Source organism: Pristiophorus japonicus, unplaced genomic scaffold (assembly GCF_044704955.1).
Source record: "Pristiophorus japonicus isolate sPriJap1 unplaced genomic scaffold, sPriJap1.hap1 HAP1_SCAFFOLD_1371, whole genome shotgun sequence".
Lineage (NCBI taxonomy): Eukaryota > Metazoa > Chordata > Chondrichthyes > Pristiophoridae > Pristiophorus > Pristiophorus japonicus.
In genome coordinates this window covers 49603-68800 of record NW_027251041.1, presented here as the reverse complement: position 1 = coordinate 68800, position 19198 = coordinate 49603, and the positions used below count along the sequence as shown (strand labels likewise).

Sequence of the window (19198 nt, the reverse complement as noted above, 5' to 3'; positions counted from 1 at the left end):
CCCTATCTCTGTAATCCACTCCAGTCCCACAACCCCTCCACCTCCCCCCCCCACCCCCTGAGATGTCTGCGCTCCCCTAATTCTGCCCTCCTGATCATGCCTGATTATAATCACTCAACCATTGGTGGCCGTGCCTTCTGTTGTCTAGGCCCCAAGCTCTGGAACTCCCTGCCTCAACCTCTCCGCCTCTCTACCTCTCTCCCTCCTCCTTTACAGATGACACTAAACTGGGTGGCAGTGTGAGCTGTGAGGGGGACACGAAGAGGCTGCAGGATGACTTGGACAGGTTAGGTGAGTGGGCAAATGCATGGCAGATACAGTATAATGTGGATAAATATGAGGTTATCCACTTTGGTGGCAGAAACACGAAGGCAGAATATTATCTGAATGGTGACAGATTAGGAAAAGGGGAGGTGCAACGAGACCTGGGTGTCATGGTACATCAGTCATTGAAAGTTGGCATGCAGGTACAGCAGGCGGTGAAGAAGGCAAATGGCATGTTGGCCTTCATAGCGAGGGGATTTGAGTACAGGGGCAGGGAGGTGTTGCTACAGTTGTACAGGGCCTTGGTGAGGCCTCACCTGGAGTATTGTGTACAGTTTTGGTCTCCTAATCTGAGGAAGGACATTCTTGCTATTGAGGGAGTACAGCGAAGGTTCACCAGACTGATTCCTGGGATGGCGGGACTGACCTATGAAAAAAGTGGGGTTCCGCAGGGCTCGGTACTGGGTCAGCTCGGTGAGGTGGTGCGAAAACCGAGGCCTGGCTGAGGGCAGGCATTGAGATGGTCAGAGGTCCACTTTGTGGTCGGAGGAGAGGTCAGTGAGGTCAGAGTGACCACAGCCATTGTGCACACCATGTGGTGGACAGACTCCGCCACTGAGTGGGGCCGGGGGGAGGCCAGAATGTCGCTGGTGAGTGAAGGCCCGAATGTCGCCAAGGGTAGCGAAGGCCCGAACTTTGCCAAGGAGAGCGAAGGCCCGAACGTGGGGGGTGGGAGTGAAGGCCTGAACGTGGAGGGTGAGTGAAGGCCCGAACGTGGAGGGTGGGAGTGAAGGCCCGAACGTGGGGGATGGGAGTGAAGGCCTGAACGTGGGGGGTGAGTGAAGGCCCGAACGTGGGGGGTGGGAGTGAAGGCCTGAACGTGGAGGGTGGGAGTGAAGGCCCGAACGTGGGGGGTGGGAGTGAAGGCCTGAACGTGGAGGGTGAGTGAAGGCCCGAACGTGGGGGGTGAGTGAAGGCCCGAACGTGGGGGGTGGGAGTGAAGGCCTGAACGTGGAGGGTGGGAGTGAAGGCCCGAACGTGGGGGGTGGGAGTGAAGGCCCGAACGTGGGGGGTGGGAGTGAAGGCCCGAACGTGGGGGGTGAGTGAAGGCCTGAACGTGGTGGGTGGGAGTGAAGGCCCGAACGTGGGGGATGAGTGAAGGCCTGAACGTGGGGGGTGGGAGTGAAGGCCTGAACGTGGGGGGTGGGAGTGAAGGCCTGAACGTGGGGGGTGAGTGAAGGCCTGAACGTGGGGAGTGAGTGAAGGCCTGAACGTGGGGGGTGGGAGTGAAGGCCTGAACGTGGGGGGTGAGTGAAGGCCTGAACGTGGGGGGTGGGAGTGAAGGCCTGAACGTGGGGAGTGAGTGAAGGCCTGAACGTGGGGGGTGGGAGTGAAGGCCTGAACGTGGGGGGTGAGTGAAGGCCTGAACGTGGGGGGTGGGAGTGAAGGCCTGAACGTGGGGAGTGAGTGAAGGCCTGAACGTGGGGGATTGGAGTGAAGGCCTGAACGTGGGGGGTGAGTGAAGGCCTGAACGTGGGGGGTGGGAGTGAAGGCCTGAACGTGGGGGGTGGGAGTGAAGGCCTGAACGTGGGGGGTGAGTGAAGGCCTGAACGTGGGGGGTGGGAGTGAAGGCCTGAACGTGGGGAGTGAGTGAAGGCCTGAACGTGGGGGATTGGAGTGAAGACCTGAACGTGGGGGGGTGGGAGTGAAGGCCCGAACGTGGGGAGTGAGTGAAGGCCTGAACGTGGGGGGTGGGAGTGAAGGCCTGAACGTGGGGGGTGGGAGTGAAGGCCTGAACGTGGGGGGTGGGAGTGAAGGCCTGAACGTGGGGGGTGGGAGTGAAGGCCTGAACGTGGGGGGGGGGAGTGAAGGCCTGAACGTGGGGGCTGGGAGTGAAGGCCTGAACGTGGGGGGGGGGGGAGTGAAGGCCTGAACGTGGGGGGTGGGAGTGAAGGCCTGAACGTGGGGGGGGGGAGTGAAGGCCTGAACGTGAGGGGTGGGAGTGAAGGCCTGAACGTGGGGGATGGGAGTGAAGGCCTGAACGTGGGGGGTGAGTGAAGGCCTGAACGTGGGGGGTGGGAGTAAAGGCCTGAACGTGGTGGGTGAGTGAAGGCCCGAACGTGGGGAGTGAGTGAAGGCCCGAACGTGGTGGGTGAGTGAAGGCCTGAACGTGGGGGATTGGAGTGAAGGCCCGAATGCCGCCAAGGGGAGTGAAGGCCCGATCGTGGGCGGTGGAAGGCTTGTGTGGGAGAGCGAGGAGTGAAGGGAGGACCCAGTCTGTGGTTGGAGCTGGTCGGAGGCTGAGCGCTGTTGAGATTGCCGTGGGTTGGTTGGAGCAGCTGAGTCGGCCAGTGGGGAGCGAGAAGTGAGGGAGTTGGCAGCAGGGAGGTCGATCTGGAGGTAAGCCGTGATTGGGGGGTGTGCAGTGGGCCCTCTTCTTGATCTTCCTCGCTGCAATGTTCCACCTCACTCTCAATAAGCTCCCCGCTGGAGTGGAACTAAACTAGAGAACCAGTGGGAACTTGTTCACCCTGCGCCGTCTCCAGGCCAGGTCCAAGACCACCCCATCCTCTACGAGTTCCAGTACGCAGACGACGCTTGCGTCTGCGCACATTGAGACTGAACTCCAAGCCACCGTCAACACTGTCACTGAGGCGTACTAGAGCATGGGCCTTACACTAAACATTCGTAAGATAACCTGACCCCATCACACAGCACTGCTCCCGGTCATCAAGATCCATGGCTCTGGAGAATGTGGACCATTTTCCAGACTTTGGGAGCCTACTTTCAGTAAGGCAGCCATCGATGACTAAGTCCAACACCGCCTCCAGTGTGTCAGCACAGCCTTCGGTCGCCTGAGGAAGAGAGTGTTTGCAGACCAGGATCTCAAATCTGGCACCAAGCTCATGGTCTGCAGGGCTGTAGTGATACCCGCCCTCCTGTATGGCTCAGAGACGTGGACTATATACAATAGACATCTCAAAGCACTGGAGAAATACCACCGGTGCTGCCTTGGCAAGATCCTGGAAATCCCCCCAGAGGACAGACGCACCAACGTTAGGCCAACATCCCCAGCATCGAAGCACTGACCACACTCGACCAGCTCCGCTGGGCAGGGCCACATTGTCCGCATGCCTGACACGAGACTCCAAAAGCAAGCGCTCTACTCTGAACTCCTACACGGCAAGCGAGCCCCAGGTGGGCAGAGGAAACGTTTCAAGGACACCCTCAAAGCCTCCCTGATAAAGTGCAACATCCCCACCGACACCTGGGAGCCCCTGGCCAAAGACCGCCCTAAGTGGAGGAAGTGCATCCAGGAGGGCGCTGAGCACCTCGAGTCTCATCGCCGAGAGCATGCAGAAAACGAGCTCACAGCGGAAGGAGCGTGCGGCAAACCAGACTCCCCACCCACCCGTTTCTCCAACCACTGTCTGTCCCACCTGTGACAGGGACTGTGATTCCTGTATTGGACTGTTCAGTCACCTGAGAGCTCATTTTGAGAGGAAGCAAGTCTTCCTCAATTCCAAGGGACTGCCTGTGATGATGAGTACTGGGTCCCTTGCTTTTTGTGGTACAAATTTAGACTTGATTGTTGGAGGTATGATTAAGAGGTTTGCAGATGATACTAAAACCGACTGTGGGTGATAATGAAGAAGAAAGCTGTAGACTGCAGGAAGATATCGATGAACTGGTCAGGTGGGCAGAACGGTGGCAAATGGAATTTAATCCGGAGAAGTGTTGGGTAATGCATTTGGGGAGGGCCAACAAGGAAAGGGAATACACATTAAATGGTCGGACACTGAGAAGTGTAGAGGAACAGAGGGACCTGGGAGTGCAGGTCCACAGATCCCTGAAGGTAGCAGGCCAGGTAGATAAGGTGGTTAAGAAGGTATACGGAATACTTGCCTTTATTAGTCGAGGCAGAGAATACAAGAGCAGGGAAGTTATGCTTGAACTGTATAAAACACTAATTAGGCCACAGCTGGAGTACTGCGTGCAGTTCTGGTCACCACATTACAGGATTGCACTGGAGAGGGTACAGAGGAGATTTATGAGGATGTTGCCGGGACTGGAGAATTTTAGCTATGAGGACAGATTGGATAGGCTGGGTCTGTTTTCTTTGGGACAGAGGAGGCTGAGGGGAGACCTGACTGAGGTGTATAAAATTCTGAGGGGCCTGGATAGAGTGGATAGGAAGGACCTGTTTCCCTTGGCAGATTTAAAGTCATTGGGGGGAGGTTTAGAGGGGATTTGAAGGGAAATTTCTTCACCCAGAGGGAGGTGGGGGTCTGGAACTCACGGCCTGAAAGTGTGGTAGAGGCAGAAACCCTCCCCACATTTAAACAGTACTTGGATGTGCCCCTGAAGTGCTGTAACCTGCAGGGCTACGGACCCAGAGCTGGGAAGTGGGATTAGGCTGGGTAGCTCTTAGAATTATAGAATCATAGAAATTTACAGCACGGGAGGAGGACATTTGGCCCATTGTGTCCGCACCGGTCGACAAGAGGCTACCCAGCAGGACTTCTCTGCTTTTATACTCTATCCCCCTTGCAATAAAGGCCAACATTCCATTGACCTTCCTGATCACTTGCTGTACCTGCATACTAACTTGTTGTGTTTCATGTACAAGGACCCCCAGGTCCCTCTGTACTGAAGCACTTTGCAATTTTTCTCCATTTAAATTGTAATTTGCTTTTCTATTTTTTCTGCCAAAGTGGATAACCTCACATTTTCCCACATTATACTCCATCTGCCAAATGTTTGCCCACTCACTTAGCCTGTCTATATCCCTTTGCAGATTTTTTGTGTCCTCCTCACAACTTGCTTTCCCATCTTTGTATCATCAGCAAACTTGTCTACATTACACTCGGTCCCTTCATCCAAGTTATTAATATAGATTGTAAATAGTTGGGGTCCCAGCACTGATCCCTGCGGCACCCCACTAGTTACTGTTTGCCAACCTGAAAATGATACATTTATCCCGACTCTCTGTTTTCTGTTAGTTAGTCAATCCTCTATCCATGCTAATATATTACCCCCAACCCCGTGAGCTTTTATCTTGTGCAGTAACCTTTTGTGTGGCACCTTATCGAATGCCTTCTGTAAATCCCAAGACACCACATCCACTGGTTCCCCCTTATCCACCCTGCTCGTTACATCCTCAAAGAGCTGCAGCAAATTTGTCAAACATGATTTCCCTTTACATAAGAACATAAGAACATAAGAATTAGGAACAGGAGTAGGCCATCTAGCCCCTCGAGCCTGCTCCGCCATTCAACAAGATCATGGCTGATCTGGCCGTGGACTCAGCTCCACTTACCCGCCCGTAACCCGTAACCCTTAATTCCCTTATTGGTTAAAAATCTATCTATCTGTGACTTGAATACATTCAATGAGCTAGCCTCAACTGCTTCCTTGGGCAGAGAATTCCACAGATTCACACCCCTCTGGGAGAAGAAATTCCTTCTCACTCGGTTTTAAATTGGCTCCCCCGTATTTTGAGGCTGTGCCCCCTAGTTCTATTCTCCCCGACCAGTGGAAACAACCTCTCTGCCTCTATCTTGTCTATCCCTTTCATTATTTTAAATGTTTCTATAAGATCATCCTTCATCCTTCTGAACTCCAACGAGTAAAGACCCAGTCTACTCAATCTATCATCATAAGGTAACTCCCTCATCTCCGGAATCAGCCTAGTGAATCGTCTCTGTACCCCCTCCAAAGCCAGTATATCCTTCCTTAAGTAAGGTGACCAAAACTGCACGCAGTACTCCAGGTGCGGCCTCACCAATACCCTGTACAGTTGCAGCAGGACCTCCCTGCTTTTGTACTCCATCCCTCTCACAATGAAGGCCAACATTCTATTCACCTTCCTGATTTCATAAATCCATGCTGACTCTGCCTGATCGAATTTTGCTTTTCCAACTGTCCTGCTACTGCTTCCTTAATAATGGACTGCAGCATTTTCCCAAACACAGATGTTAGGCTAACTGGTCTATAGTTTCCTGCTTTTTGTCTGCCTCTTTTTTTTAAATAGGGGCGTTACATTTGCAGTTTTCCAATCTGCTGGGACCGCCCCAGAATCCAGGGAATTGGGAATTTTGGTAGATTACAACCAATGCACCCACAATTTGGTTTTGGTCTCCTTACAGAAGGAAGGATATACTTGGAGAGGGAATGCAATGAATCAGACTGATTCCTGGGATGGGGGGATTGTCCTATGAGGAGAGATTGAGTAGACTAGGCCGATATTCTCTCGAGTTTAGAAGAATGAAAGGTGATCTCATTGAAACATACAACATTCTTACAGGGCTTGACAGGGTGGATGTTTCCCCCGGGCTGGGGAGTCGAGAACCAGGGGTCACAGTCTCAGAATAAGGGGTCGGCCATTTAGGACCGAGATGAGGAGAAACTTCTTCACTCAGAGGGTGGTGAACCTGTGGAATTCTCTCGGGCTGTGGAGGCTCAGTTGTTGAGTATATTCAAGGCTGAGATCGATAGATTTTTGGATATTAAGGGAATCGAGGGATATGGAGACAGTGCAGGAAAGTGGAGTTCAGGTCAAAGATCAGCCATGGTCTTATTGAAGGGCGGAGCAGGCTCGAGGGGCCGAAAGGCCGACACCTCCTAATTCTTATGTTCTTGTGTCATGGCTTTTGCCGAGCTTGAGTGTTGGAGCTGCAACTAATCCCGGCAAGTGGGGAGTATTCCATCTATCCGTCTTGGTCAGTCGCCCATAAACACCCGGGGCCGAGTCACTGATAAACACGTGCAATGCAGTGTGCACAGAATCAATACATATAACTTGTCTCTCTTTTCCCGCCCCCCCCACCCCCAAACCAGGGAAGGCCAGTAGTGATGATGAGGACAGTGACGGTGAGCCGAGCAGACCAATGTTTGGACGAGCACTCGGCATCTCCGTGCCGTCGTTACAGAATGATCCCCCGGATGGGCTGCAGATGGACGCACTCTCCAGCAAGTACTCCATGTACAACAGTGTGTCCCAGAAGCTTATGGTGAGCTGCGCTGCACGGGCACAGACTGACCCTCCCTCCCTCCCTCCCTCCCTCCCTCCCTCCTTGCTGCAGACCGCTCCTTCACACAAGTCTTTTCGTTAGTTGTTCGCGATTCACTCTTCTTCCTTAGTTGCCCTGAGAAGATCGGGAGGTCTCTCGGTCTTGGGGGTCTCCCGGTCTTGGTGGGGGGGGAGGGGGCCCTCGGTCTGGGGGGGCCTCTCGGGGTCTCGGGCTCTACCAGTCTCGGGGGTCAGTGGTCCAGTAACGCATCCTGCGTTGTCTTGCTGTCCCGGTTGGGATTAGTGAACTTGGGCAGACTGGATGTGAAAGGTGGGTGTGAGTCTATCCTTTACTCGATAAGGTTTCGTCCAATGTATCCTTGGTTGTGCAGACACTCTGCGATTTTCCCCCACGCCCCCCCCAAACACACAATGCTTGGTGCTGGGCTCTGACTAACCTCATGTCCTCTGCTCCCAGGCAAAGATGGGTTACCGTGAAGGGGAAGGTCTGGGAAAGTTCAGCCAGGGTCGGAAGGAGATCGTGGAGGCCTCATTGCAGAGAGGACGTCGAGGATTGGGGCTGAAACTCAAAGGCTTCGATGGAGACCTGAACGTGGATTGGCAGGAGGAGGCAGAGGTGAGAGCTGGGGGGAAGGGTAAACGTTCTCCACACGAGGGGTGGGGGGAGGGGGGGTGTGGTTGGGTGGGGGGATGTCGGGGGGAGGGTTGTTGTGGCTTGGTTGGGGTGGGTGTTGGGGGAGGGGAGCTGTGGTTGAGTGGGGGGGCTGGGTGTCGGGGGAGGGGAGCTGTGGGTGGGAGGGGGGCTGGGATTCGTGGGAGGTGAGGTGAGTTGGGTGTCGGGGGAGGGGAGCTGTGGGTGGGAGGGGGGCTGGGTGTCGTGGGAGGTGAGGTGAGTTGGGTGTCGGGGGAGGGGAGCTGTGGGTGGGAGGGGAGCTGTGGGTGGGAGGGGAGCTGGGTGTCGGGGGTGGGGAGCTGTGGGTGGGAGGGGAGTTGGGTGTCGGGGGAGGGGAACTGTGGTTGGGAGGGGTGTCGGGGGTAGGGGAGCTCGGTGTCGGGGGAGGGGAGCTGTGGGTGGGAGGGGGACTGGGTGTCGGGGGTAGGGAGCTGTGGTTGGGTTGGGGGAGGGGAGCTGTGGTTGGGTTGGGGGAGGGGAGCTGTGGTTGGGTTGGGGGGTGTTGGGGGAGGGAGAGCTGTGGTCGGGTTGGGGGGGTGTTGGGGGAGGGGGAGCTGTGGTTGGGTTGGAGGGGGTGTTGGAGGAGGGGAGCTGTGGTTGGGTTGGGGGGGTGTTGGGGGAGGGGAGCTGTGGTTGGGTTGGGGGGGTGTTGGAGGAGGGGGAGCTGTGGTTGGGTTGGGGGGGGTGTTGGAGGAGGGGGAGCTGTGGTTGGGTTGGGGGGCTGTTGGGGGAGGGGAGCTGTGGTTGGGTTGGGGGGGGGGTGTTGGAGGAGGGGGAGCTGTGGTTGGGCTGGGGGGGTGTTGGAGGAGGGGAGCTGTGGTTGGGTTGGGGGAGGGGGAGCTGTGGTCGGGTTGGGGGAGGGGGAGTTGTGGGGGGTGTTGGGGGAGGGGGAGCTGTGGTTGGGTTGGGGGGGTGTTCGAGGAGGGGAGCTGTGGTTGGGTTGGGGGTGTGTTGGGGGAGGGGGAGCTGTGGTTGGGTTGGAGGGGGTGTTGGAGGAGGGGGAGCTGTGGTTGGGTTGGGGGGGGTGTTGGAGGAGGGGAGCTGTGGTTGGGTTGGGGGGGGTGTTGGAGGAGGGGAGCTGTGGTTGGGTTGGGGGGGTGTTGGGGGAGGGGGAGCTGTGGTTGGGTTGGGGGAGGGGGAGCTGTGGTTGGGTTGGGGGGGTGTTGGGGGAGGGGAGCTGTGATTGGGTTGGGGGGTGTTGGGGGAGGGGAGCTGTGATTGGGTTGGGGGGGTGTTGGGGGAGGGGAGCTGTGGTTGTGTTGGGGGAGGGGAGCTGTGATTGGGTTGGGGGGTGTTGGGGGAGGGGAGCTGTGATTGGGTTGGGGGGGTGTTGGGGGAGGGGAGCTGTGATTGGGTTGGGGGGTGTTGGGGGAGGGGAGCTGTGATTGGGTTGGGGGGTGTTGGGGGAGGGGAGCTGTGGTTGGGTTGGGTTGGGTGTTGGGGGAGGGGAAGCTGTGGTCGGGTTGGGGGGGTGTTGGAGGAGGGGAGCTGTGGTTGGGTTGGGGGGGTGTTGGGGGAGGGGGAGCTGTGGTCGGGTTGGGGGAGGGGGAGCTGTGGTCGGGTTGGGGGAGGGGAGCTGTGGTTGGGTTGGGTGGGTGTTGGAGGAGGGGAGCTCTGGTTGGGTTGGGGGAGGGGGAGCAGTGGTCGGGTTGGGGGAGGGGAGCTGTGGTTGGGTTGGGGGGGTGTTGGAGGAGGGGAGCTCTGGTTTGGTTGGGGGGTTGGGGGAGGGGGAGCAGTGGTCGGGTTGGGGGGGTGTTGGAGGAGGGGGAGCTGTGGTTGGGTTGGGGGTGTGGGGGGAGGGGAGCTGTGGTTGGGTTGGGGGGATGTTGGCGGGGGGAGTGTTGGGGGAGGGGAGCAGTGGTTGGGTTGGAGGAGGGGGAGCTGTGGTTGGGTTGGGGGAGGGGGAGCAGTGGTTGGGTTGGAGGAGGGGGAGCTGTGGTTGGGTTGGGGGAGGGGAGCTGTGGTTGGGTTGGGGGGATGTTGGCGGGGGGAGTGTTGGGGGAGGGGAGCTGTGGTTGGGTTGGAGGAGGGGGAGCTGTGGTTGGGTTGGGGGAAGGGGAGCTGTGGTTGGGTTGGGGGGGTGTTGGGGGAGGGGAGCTGTGGTCGGGTTGGGGGAGTGGGAGTTGGGGGGGTGTTGGGGGAGGGGGAGGGGGAGCTGTGGTTGGGTTGGGGGGGGTGTTGGAGGAGGGGAGCTCTGGTTGGGTTGGGGGAGGGGGAGCAGTGGTCGGGTTGGGGGGATGTTGGAGGAGGGGGAGCTGTGGTTGGGTTGGGGGGGGGTGTTGGAGGAGGGGGAGCTGTGGTTGGGTTGGGGGGGGTTTTGGGGGAGGGAAGCTGTGGTTGGGTTGGGGGAGGGGGAGTTGTGGGGGGTGTTGGGGGAGGGGGAGCTGTGGTTGGGTTGGGGGGGTGTTGGGGGAGGGGGAGCTGTGGTCGGGTTGGGGGGTGTTGGGGGAGGGGAGCTGTCGTTGGGTTGGGGGGGGTTTTGGGGGAGGGAAGCTGTGGTTGGGTTGGGGGAGGGGCGCTGTGGTTGGGTTGGGGGGGTGTTGGAGGAGGGGAGCTGTGGTTGGGTTTGGTCGGGTGTTGGAGGAGGGGGGGCTGTGGTTGGGCTGGGGAGGTGTTGGAGGAGGGGAGCTGTGGTTGGGTTGGGGGGGTGTTGGAGGAGGGGGAGCTGTGGTTGGGTTGGGGGGGTGTTGGAGGAGGGGGGGCTGTGGTTGGGCTGGGGAGGTGTTGGAGGAGGGGAGCTGTGGTTGGGTTGGGGGGGTGTTGGGGGAGGGGAGCTGTGGTTGTGTTGGGGGAGGGGAGCTGTGGTTGGGTTGGGGGGGTGTTGGGGGAGGGGAGCTGTGGTTGGGTTGGGGGGGTGTTGGGGGAGGTGAGCTGTGGTTGGGTGGGGGGGGTGTTGGGGGAGGGGAGCTGTGGTTGGGTGGGGGGTGGGGTATGGGGGAGGGGGAGCTGTGGTTGTGTTGGGGGAGGGGAGCTGTGGTTGTGTTGGGGGGTGTTGGGGGAGGGGAGCTGTGGTTGTGTTGGGGGAGGGGAGCTGTGGTTGGATTGGGGGGGTGTTGGAGGAGGGGAGCTGTGGTTGGGTGGGGGGGGTGTTGGAGGAGGGGAGCTGTGGTTGGGTTGGGGGAGGGGAGCTGTGGTTGGATTGGGGGGGTGTTGGAGGAGGGGAGCTGTGGTTGGGTTGGGGGGGTGTTGGGGGAGGGGAGCTGTGGTTGTGTTGGGGGAGGGGAGCTGTGGTTGGGTTGGGGGGGTGTTGGGGGAGGGGAGCTGTGGTTGTGTTGGGGGAGGGGAGCTGTGGTTGGATTGGGGGGGTGTTGGGGGAGGGGAGCTGTGGTTGTGTTGGGGGAAGGGAGCTGTGGTTGGATTGGGGGGGTGTTGGAGGAGGGGAGCTGTGGTTGGGTGGGGGGGGTGTTGGGGGAGGGGAGCTGTGGTTGGGTGGGGGGGGTGTTGGAGGATGGGAGCTGTGGTTGGGTGGGGCGGGTGTTGGGGGAGGGGAGCTGTGGTTGGGTGGGGCGGGTGTTGGGGGAGGGGAGCTGTGGTTGGGTGGGGGGAGGGGAGCTGTGGTTGTGTTGGGGGAGTGGAGCTGTGGTTGGGTGGGGGGAGTGGAGGTGTGGTTGTGTTGGGGGAGGGGAGCTGTGGTTGGGTGGGGGGGGTGTGGGGGGAGGGGAGCTGTGGTTGGGTGGGGGAGGGGAGCTGTGGTTGGGTGGGGGGAGGGGAGCTGTGGTTGGGTTGGGGGAGGGGAGCTGTGGTTGGGTTGGGGGAGGGGAGCTGTGGTTGGGTTGGGGAGGGGAGCTGTGGTTGGGTTGGGGGAGGGGAGCTGTGGTTGGGTTGGGGGAGGGGAGCTGTGGTTGGGCTGGGGGGGTGTTGGGGGAGGGGGAGCTGTGGTTGGGTGGGGGGGGTGTGGGGGGAGGGGAGCTGTGGTTGGGTGGGGGGAGGGGAGCTGTGGTTGGGTTGGGGGAGGGGAGCTGTGGTTGGGTTGGGGGAGGGGAGCTGTGGTTGTGTTGGGGGAGGGGAGCTGTGGTTGGGTGGGGGGTGGGGTATGGGGGAGGGGAGCTGTGGTTGGGTTGGGAGGTGTTGGGGGAGGGGAGCTGTGGTTGGGTTGGGGGGGTGTTGGGGGAGGGGAGCTGTGGTTGGGTTGGGGGAGGGGAGCTGTGGTTGGGTTGGGGGAGGGGAGCTGTGGTTGGGTTGGGTGTGGGGGGAGGGGGAGCTGTGGTTGTGTTGGGGGAGGGGAGCTGTGGTTGGATTGGGGGGGTGTTGGAGGAGGGGAGCTGTGATTGTGTTGGAGGAGGGGAGCTGTGGTTGGGTTGGGTGTGGGGGGAGGGGGAGCTGTGGTTGGGTTGGGGGGTGTTGGAGGAGGGGAGCTGTGGTTGGGTGGGGGGGGTGTTGGGGGAGGGGAGCTGTGGTTGGGTTGGGTTGGGTGTGGGGGGAGGGGAGCTGTGGTTGGCCATTGTTGAGCTGGTCTGTGCAGTGTGGGAGCCTGTGTTGGACCCAGTGACTTTGCCCTGTGTAAAGGGTCCTGTCTCTTTGCAGCCTGGTGCTTATGAGCGGGTGGAATGGTTTCCGGAATGTTCCTGCGAGGTCCCACCTGCAGCGGAGCTGCGCGATTGGATGACCATCGGACAGGTAGATATGGACACTAAGAGCCACACACTCAGCACACTGACTCGGGCTGTGATTCGACATCTCTGTGTATCTAACTCTCGTCCTTTCCCCCCCATTTATCAGCGCAAAATGGAAATTGAGGATGAGACGGAATTCTGTGACGGGGAACTGTTGAGTAATGTCCTGCGATGTAAGGTCAGTATTGGGGTCACGGGGACTGAGTGGTCAGTATTGGGATCACGGGGACTGAGGGGTCAGTATTGGGATCACGGGGACTGAGGGGTCAGTATTGGGGTCACGGGGACTGAGGGGTCAGTATTGGGGTCAAGGAGTCAGTATTGGGGTCATGGGGACTGAGGGGTCAGTATTGGGGTCACGGGGACTGAGGGGTCAGTATTGGGATCACGGGAACTGAGGGGTCAGTATTGGGATCACGGGGACTGAGGGGTCAGTATTGGGGTCACGGGGACTGAGGGGTCAGTATTGGGGTCAAGGAGTCAGTATTGGGGTCATGGGGACTGAGGGGTCAGTATTGGGGTCACGGGGACTGAGGGGTCAGTATTGGGGTCACGGGGACTGAGGGGTCAGTATTGGGGTCACCGGGACTGAGGGGTCAGTATTGGGGTCACGGGGTCAGTATTGGGGTCACGGGGACTGAGGGGGCAGTATTGGGGTCACGGGGAGTGAGTAGTCAGTATTGAGGTCACGGGTACCGCGGGGTCAGTATTGTGGTCACGGGGACTGGGGGTCGGTATTGGGGTCACGGGGACTGGGGTGTCAGTATTGGGGTCACAGGACTGAGGGGTCACGGGGACTGAGGGGTCAGTATTGGGGTCACGGGGTCAGTATTGGGGTCACGGGGACTGAGGGGTCAGTATTGCGGTCACGGGGACTGAGGAGTCAGTATTGGGGTCACGGGGTCAGTATTGGGGTCACGGGGACTGGGGGTTCAGTATTGGGGACTGAGGGGTCAGTATTGGGGTCACGGGGACTGAGGGGTCAGTATTGGGGTCACGGGGTCAGTATTGGGGTCACGGGGACTGGGGGTTCAGTATTGGGGTCACGGGGACTGGGGGGTCAGTATTGGGGTCACGGGGACTGGGGGGGTCAGTATTAGAGTCACGGGGACTGGGGGGTCAGTATTGGGGTCACGGGGACTGGGGGGTCAGTATTGGGGTCACGGGGACTGGGGTTCAGTATTGGGGTCACAGGACTGAGGCTGTTACTGGTTGAATCGCCCTGCGTTCACAGACCTTCCCAACACTTTTATCTGTGATAAACATTTTTGCAGCTGCAAAGGTTCAACAAAGAGGTCTCTTGGCCTTGCAGGGTATACTGGGTTGTAAGGATTTGGTCAGCTTTTCAGTTGGGCCATGTTAAAGCACACTCACAGCAAAAATAAAACAGGTAATGTCAGAATCTTCCAAATCTACTCAAGTAGCTGCACTCCAATCTTCGGGTCACAGACACTTACAGCTTGTAGCCGACATCTGCGTTCGGTGTCTTCTGTAACGGCTTGAGCCACTCACGCAGCCTGTCTCTCCTGTTAACATGGCAGGTTATTATCAGAAGGTACAACACAATCACCAACTCAACAACATGAGATAATCCGTATTTAAGGATGAATTTCGATATTCATACCGACATCCCACTGGGACGAATTGTCCCCGATCTTAGACACTTCTTTAGGCAGTTCACGGTTTTTCTGGGCCAAGGTATAATAGTGCTTTTGGGACTGCTTAACACATCCCATCAACTCTGCCAAGTGTTCTGGTCGAAGTGGAATTCCAGAGCCGAATCGAGCCACATACTTGTATTTGCTCTTTTAACTCATTGTTTACAGCGCTATCTAATTGCCTATGCGAATAAATGCTTAATATTCTCATGTTTATTTTCTATTCCCTCCATGGCCCTCGCCCCTCCCTATCTCTGTAACCCCCTCCAGCCCCACAACCCCCGAGATGTCTGCACTCCTCTAATTCTGTCCCCCTGAGCATCTCTGATTATAATCGCTCCACCATCGGTGGTCATGCCTTCTGTTGCCTGGGCCCCAAGCTCTGGAACCTAAACCTCTCTGTCTCTCTACCTCTCTTTCCTCCTTCAAGACGCTCCTTAAAACATTCGCCTGTGACCCAGCTTTCGGTCACCTGCCCTAATTTCTCCTTGTGTGGCCTGGTGTCAATTTTTTTTTGTCTCATAACACTCCTGTGAAGCATCCTGGGTCGTTTCACTATGTCACAGGCGCTATATAAATATAAGTTGTTTTTGAATAGTAAAAGCCCATGGGATCCAGGGCATAGTGGCAAGTTGGATCCAAAATCGGCCCAGAGGCAGGAAGTAACGGTTGATGGGTGTTTTTGTGACTGGAAGGATGTTTCCAGTGGGGTTCCGCAGGGCTCAGTATTGGGTCCCTTGCTTTTTGTGGTATATAATCAGATTTAGTCTTGAATGTAGGGATATGATTTAGAAGTTTACAGATGATACTAAAACCGGCTGTGGTTGATAATGAAGAAGAAAGCTGTGGACTGCAGGAAGATATCGATGAACTGGTCAGGTGGGCAGAACGGTGGCAAATGGAATTCAATCTGGAGAAGTGTTGGGTAATGCATTTGGGGAGGTCTATCAAGGAAAGGGAATACATATTAAATGTAGAGGAATAAAGGGACCTTGGAGTGCAGGTCCACAGATCCCTGAACATAGCAGGCCAGGTAGATAAGGTGTTTGGTTAAGGCAGCATACGGAATGCTTGCCTTTATTAGCCGATGCATGGAATATAAGAGCAGGGAGGTTATGCTTGAACTGTATACAACACTGGTTAGGCCACAGCTGGAGTACTGCGTGCAGTTCTGGTCACCACATTACAGGAAGGATGTGATTGCACTGGGTACAGAGGAGATTTACCAGGATGTTGCCTGGACTGGAGAATTTTGGCTATGGGGAAAGATTGGATAGGCTGGGTCTGTTTTCTTTGGAACAGAGGAGGCTGAGGGGAGACCTGATTGAGGTGTATAAAATTCTGAGGGCCCTGGATAGAGTGGATAGGAAGGACCTGTTTCCCTTGGCAGAGGGGTCAACAACCAGGGGGCATAGATTTATAGTAATTCGGGGGAGGATTTGAGGGGAAATTTCTTCACCCAGAGGGAGGTGGGGGGGGTCTGGAACTCACTGCCTAAAAGGGTGGTAGAGGCAGAAACCCTCACCACATTTAAACAGTACTTGGATGTGCCCCTGAAGTGCCGTAACCTACAGGGCTACGGATCTCGAGCTGGAAAGTGGGATTAAGCTGGATAGCTCTTGGCCGGCTGGCACGGACACGCTGGCCTCCTTCTGTGTTGTAAATTTCTATTGAGAGAGTGAGGGGGAGACGGAGAGAGTGAGGGGAGAGGGATCTGGGTGTCCTTGTACACGAATTACTGAAAGTTGACATGCAGGTGTACAGCAAGAAGTTAAGAAAGGAAATGGTATGTTGGCCTTTATTACAGGAGGATTTGAGTCTAAGAGTAAAGATGTCTTATTGCAATTTATATCAGGCCCTGGTGAGACCACACCTGGAGTATTGTGTATAGTTTGGGTCTCCTTACCGAAGGAAGGATATACTTGCCACAGAGGGAGTGCAGCGAAGGTTCACCAGACTGATTCCTGGGATGGGGGGATTGTCCTATGAGGAGAGATTGAGCAGACTGGGCCTATAGGCCTATATTCTCTTGAGTTTAGAAGAATGAGTTTAGCTCATTGAATGTATTCAAATCACAGATAGATAGATTTTTAACCAATAAGGGAATTAAGGGTTATGGGGAGCGAGAGGGTAAGTGGAGTTGAGTCCACGGCCAGATCAGCCATGATCTTGTTGAATGGCGGAGCAGGCTCGAGGGGTTAGATGGCCTACTCCTGTTCCTAATTCTTATGTTCTTATGTTATGCGAGGTGATCTCATTGAAACATACAAAATTCTCTCGGGGCTTGACAGGGTAGATGCAGGGGGGATGTTTCCCCCGGGCTGGGGAGTCCAGAACCAGGGGTCACAGTCTCAATATAAGGGGTCGGCCATTTAGGACTGAGATGAGAAATTTCTTCAATTAGGAGAATCTTTGGAATTCTCTATCCCAGAGGGCTGTGGAGGCTCAGTCATTGAGTATATTCAAGACAGAGATCGATAGATTTTTGGATACTAAGGGTATCAAGGGATATGAGGACAGTGCAGGAAATTGGAGTTGAGGTCGAAGATCAGCCATGATCTCACTGAAGGGCGGAGCAGGCTCGAGGGGCCGAATGGCCAGCTCCTAATTCTTATGTTCTTAAAACCCGCGCCCCAAGTCTTACAGGTTGGACTGGAGTAAAGCAAAAAGCTCCTGACAAGTCAGATTGGCACCGTACTGGTATTCCCGGTGCATGGTGCTGACACAGTATTCACCCATCCCTCGATATAGAGACTGACGGCATGTTCTACCACATCGTAGGGGCAAAGGAACATGTCCTGAGCTTGAGCACACCCGCTTAGATCAGGATCAGGGATGACTCATGCGGTCCCATTCACTCGGGTCACATACTCTGGGGGCTCACGGAACGGATTCCCTGACGGAACAAACTCAGGCCAAGTAGGATAATACAATACGATCCCTAACAGGGTGATGTCATTCTGTTCCTGTAGATAATAACCGTGTTTGAGCGGGTACATCAGGACCAACCTGCTGACTTGGCGCAGAGTCTGAGTAAGTTGGTAAGTGGACAGTGCCCTTGGGTCTCAATCAGTTACCCACAAGGGCAGCTTTCCTCTGCAATACGTGGCAGGTTTTCTCAGGCTTGTTCCACTAACCACCATCTTGCCCGTTCTCTTCCATAATCTGATTGATCTGTTTGACATGGGATTCTAAAACTTTAAGAACATAAGAAATAGGAGCAGGAGTAGGCCATACGGCCCCTCGAGCCTGCTCCGCCATTCAATACGATCATGGCTGATCCGATCATGGACTCGGGTCCACTTCCCCGCCCGCTCCCATAACCCCTTATCCCCTTATCGGTTAAGAAACTGTCTTAAATTTATTCAATGTCCCAGCTTCCACAGCTCTCTGAGGCACCGAATTTCACAAATCCACAACCCTCAGAGAAGAAATTCCTCCTCATCTCAGTTTTAACTGGGCGGCCCCTTATTCTAAGATAATGCCCTCTAGTTCTAGTCTCCCCCATCAATGGGAACATCCTCTCTGCATCCACCTTGTCAAGCCCCCTCATAATCTTATATGTTTCGATAAGATCACCTCTCATTCTTCTGAATTCCAAGGAAAGAGGCCCAACCTACTCAACCTTTCCTCAAGTCAACCCCCAGTGAACCTTCTCTGAACAGCCTCCAATGCAAGTATATCCTTCCTTAAATACGGAGACCAAAACTGTATGCAGTACTCCAGGTGTGGCCTCACCAATACCCTGTACAGTTGTAGCAGGACTTCTCTGCTTTTATACTCTATCCCCCTTGCAATAAAGGCCAACATTCCATTTGCCTTCCTGATCACTTGTACCTGCAGACTAACTTTTTCATGCACAAGGAGCCCCAGGTCCCTCTGTACTGCAGCATTGTGTAGTCGCTCCCCATTTAAATAATTTGCTTTCTTATTTTTCCTGCCAAAGTCAGTAGCTTCACATTATCCAAAGTTATACTCCATCTGCCAAATTTTTGCCCACTCACTTAACCTGTCTATATCCCTTTGCAGATTCTTTGTGTCCTCCTCACAACTTGCTTTCCCAAACACAATTTCCCTTTCATAAATCCATGCTGACTCTGCTTGACTGTATTATGATTTTCTAAATGTCCTGCTACTGCTTCCTTAATAATGGACTCCGGCATTTTCCCAATGACAGATGTTAGGCTAACTGGTCTATAGTTTCCTGCTTTCGGTCTCCCATCTTTCTTGAATAGGGCTGTTACATTTGTGATTTTCCAATCCGCTGGGACCTCTCCAAAATCCGGGGAATTTTGGTAGATTACAGCCAATGTATATCATCATCATCATCATAGGCAGTCCCTCAAAATCGAGGAAGACTTGCTTCCACTCTAAAAGTGAGTTCTCAGGTGACTGAACCGTCCAATACGGGAATTACAGTCTCTGTCACAGGTGGGACAGACAGACGTTGAGGGAAGGGGAGGGTGGGACAGGTTTGCCGCACGCTCCTTCCGCTGCCTGCGCTTGGTTTCTGCACGCTCTCGGCGATGAGACTCGAGGTGCTCAGCGCCCTCCCGGATGCACTTCCTCCACTTAGGGCGGTCTTTGGCCAGGGACTCCCAGGTGTCGGTGGGGATGTTGCATTTTATCAGGGAGGCTTTGAGGGTGTTCTTGAAACGTTTCCTCTGCCCACCTGGGGCTCGCTTGCCATGTAGGAGTTCCGAGTAGAGCGTTTGCTTTGGGAGTCTTGTGTCGGGCATGCGGACAGTGTGGCCCCGCCCAACGGAGCTGGTCGTGTGTGGTCAGTGCTTCGATGCTGGGGATGTTGGCCTAGTCGAGAACACTGATGTCGGTGCATCTATCCTCCCAGAGGATTTGCAGGATCTTGCGGAGACAGCGTTGGTGGTATTTCTCCAGCGATTTGAGGTGTCTACTGAATATAGTCCACGTCTGAGCGATACACGAGGGCGGATATCAC

At 55.8% G+C, this 19198-nt stretch overlaps 1 protein-coding gene across 1 annotated transcript in view; it reads left to right on the top strand.

Annotated features, from left to right (window-relative positions):
- Positions 1-221: 221 nt before the first annotated feature.
- The window catches only part of LOC139242555 (cap-specific mRNA (nucleoside-2'-O-)-methyltransferase 1-like), a 64591-nt gene continuing 45614 nt past the window's right edge, over positions 222-19198 (top strand). Inside the window, exons 1-5 of the mRNA XM_070870414.1 lie at positions 222-291; positions 7105-7277; positions 7755-7913; positions 12495-12587; positions 12690-12761. Coding sequence (XP_070726515.1) covers positions 7155-7277; positions 7755-7913; positions 12495-12587; positions 12690-12761 — 447 coding nt within the window. The 5' untranslated portion in view covers positions 222-291; positions 7105-7154. The remainder of the gene's footprint in view (positions 292-7104; positions 7278-7754; positions 7914-12494; positions 12588-12689; positions 12762-19198) is intronic.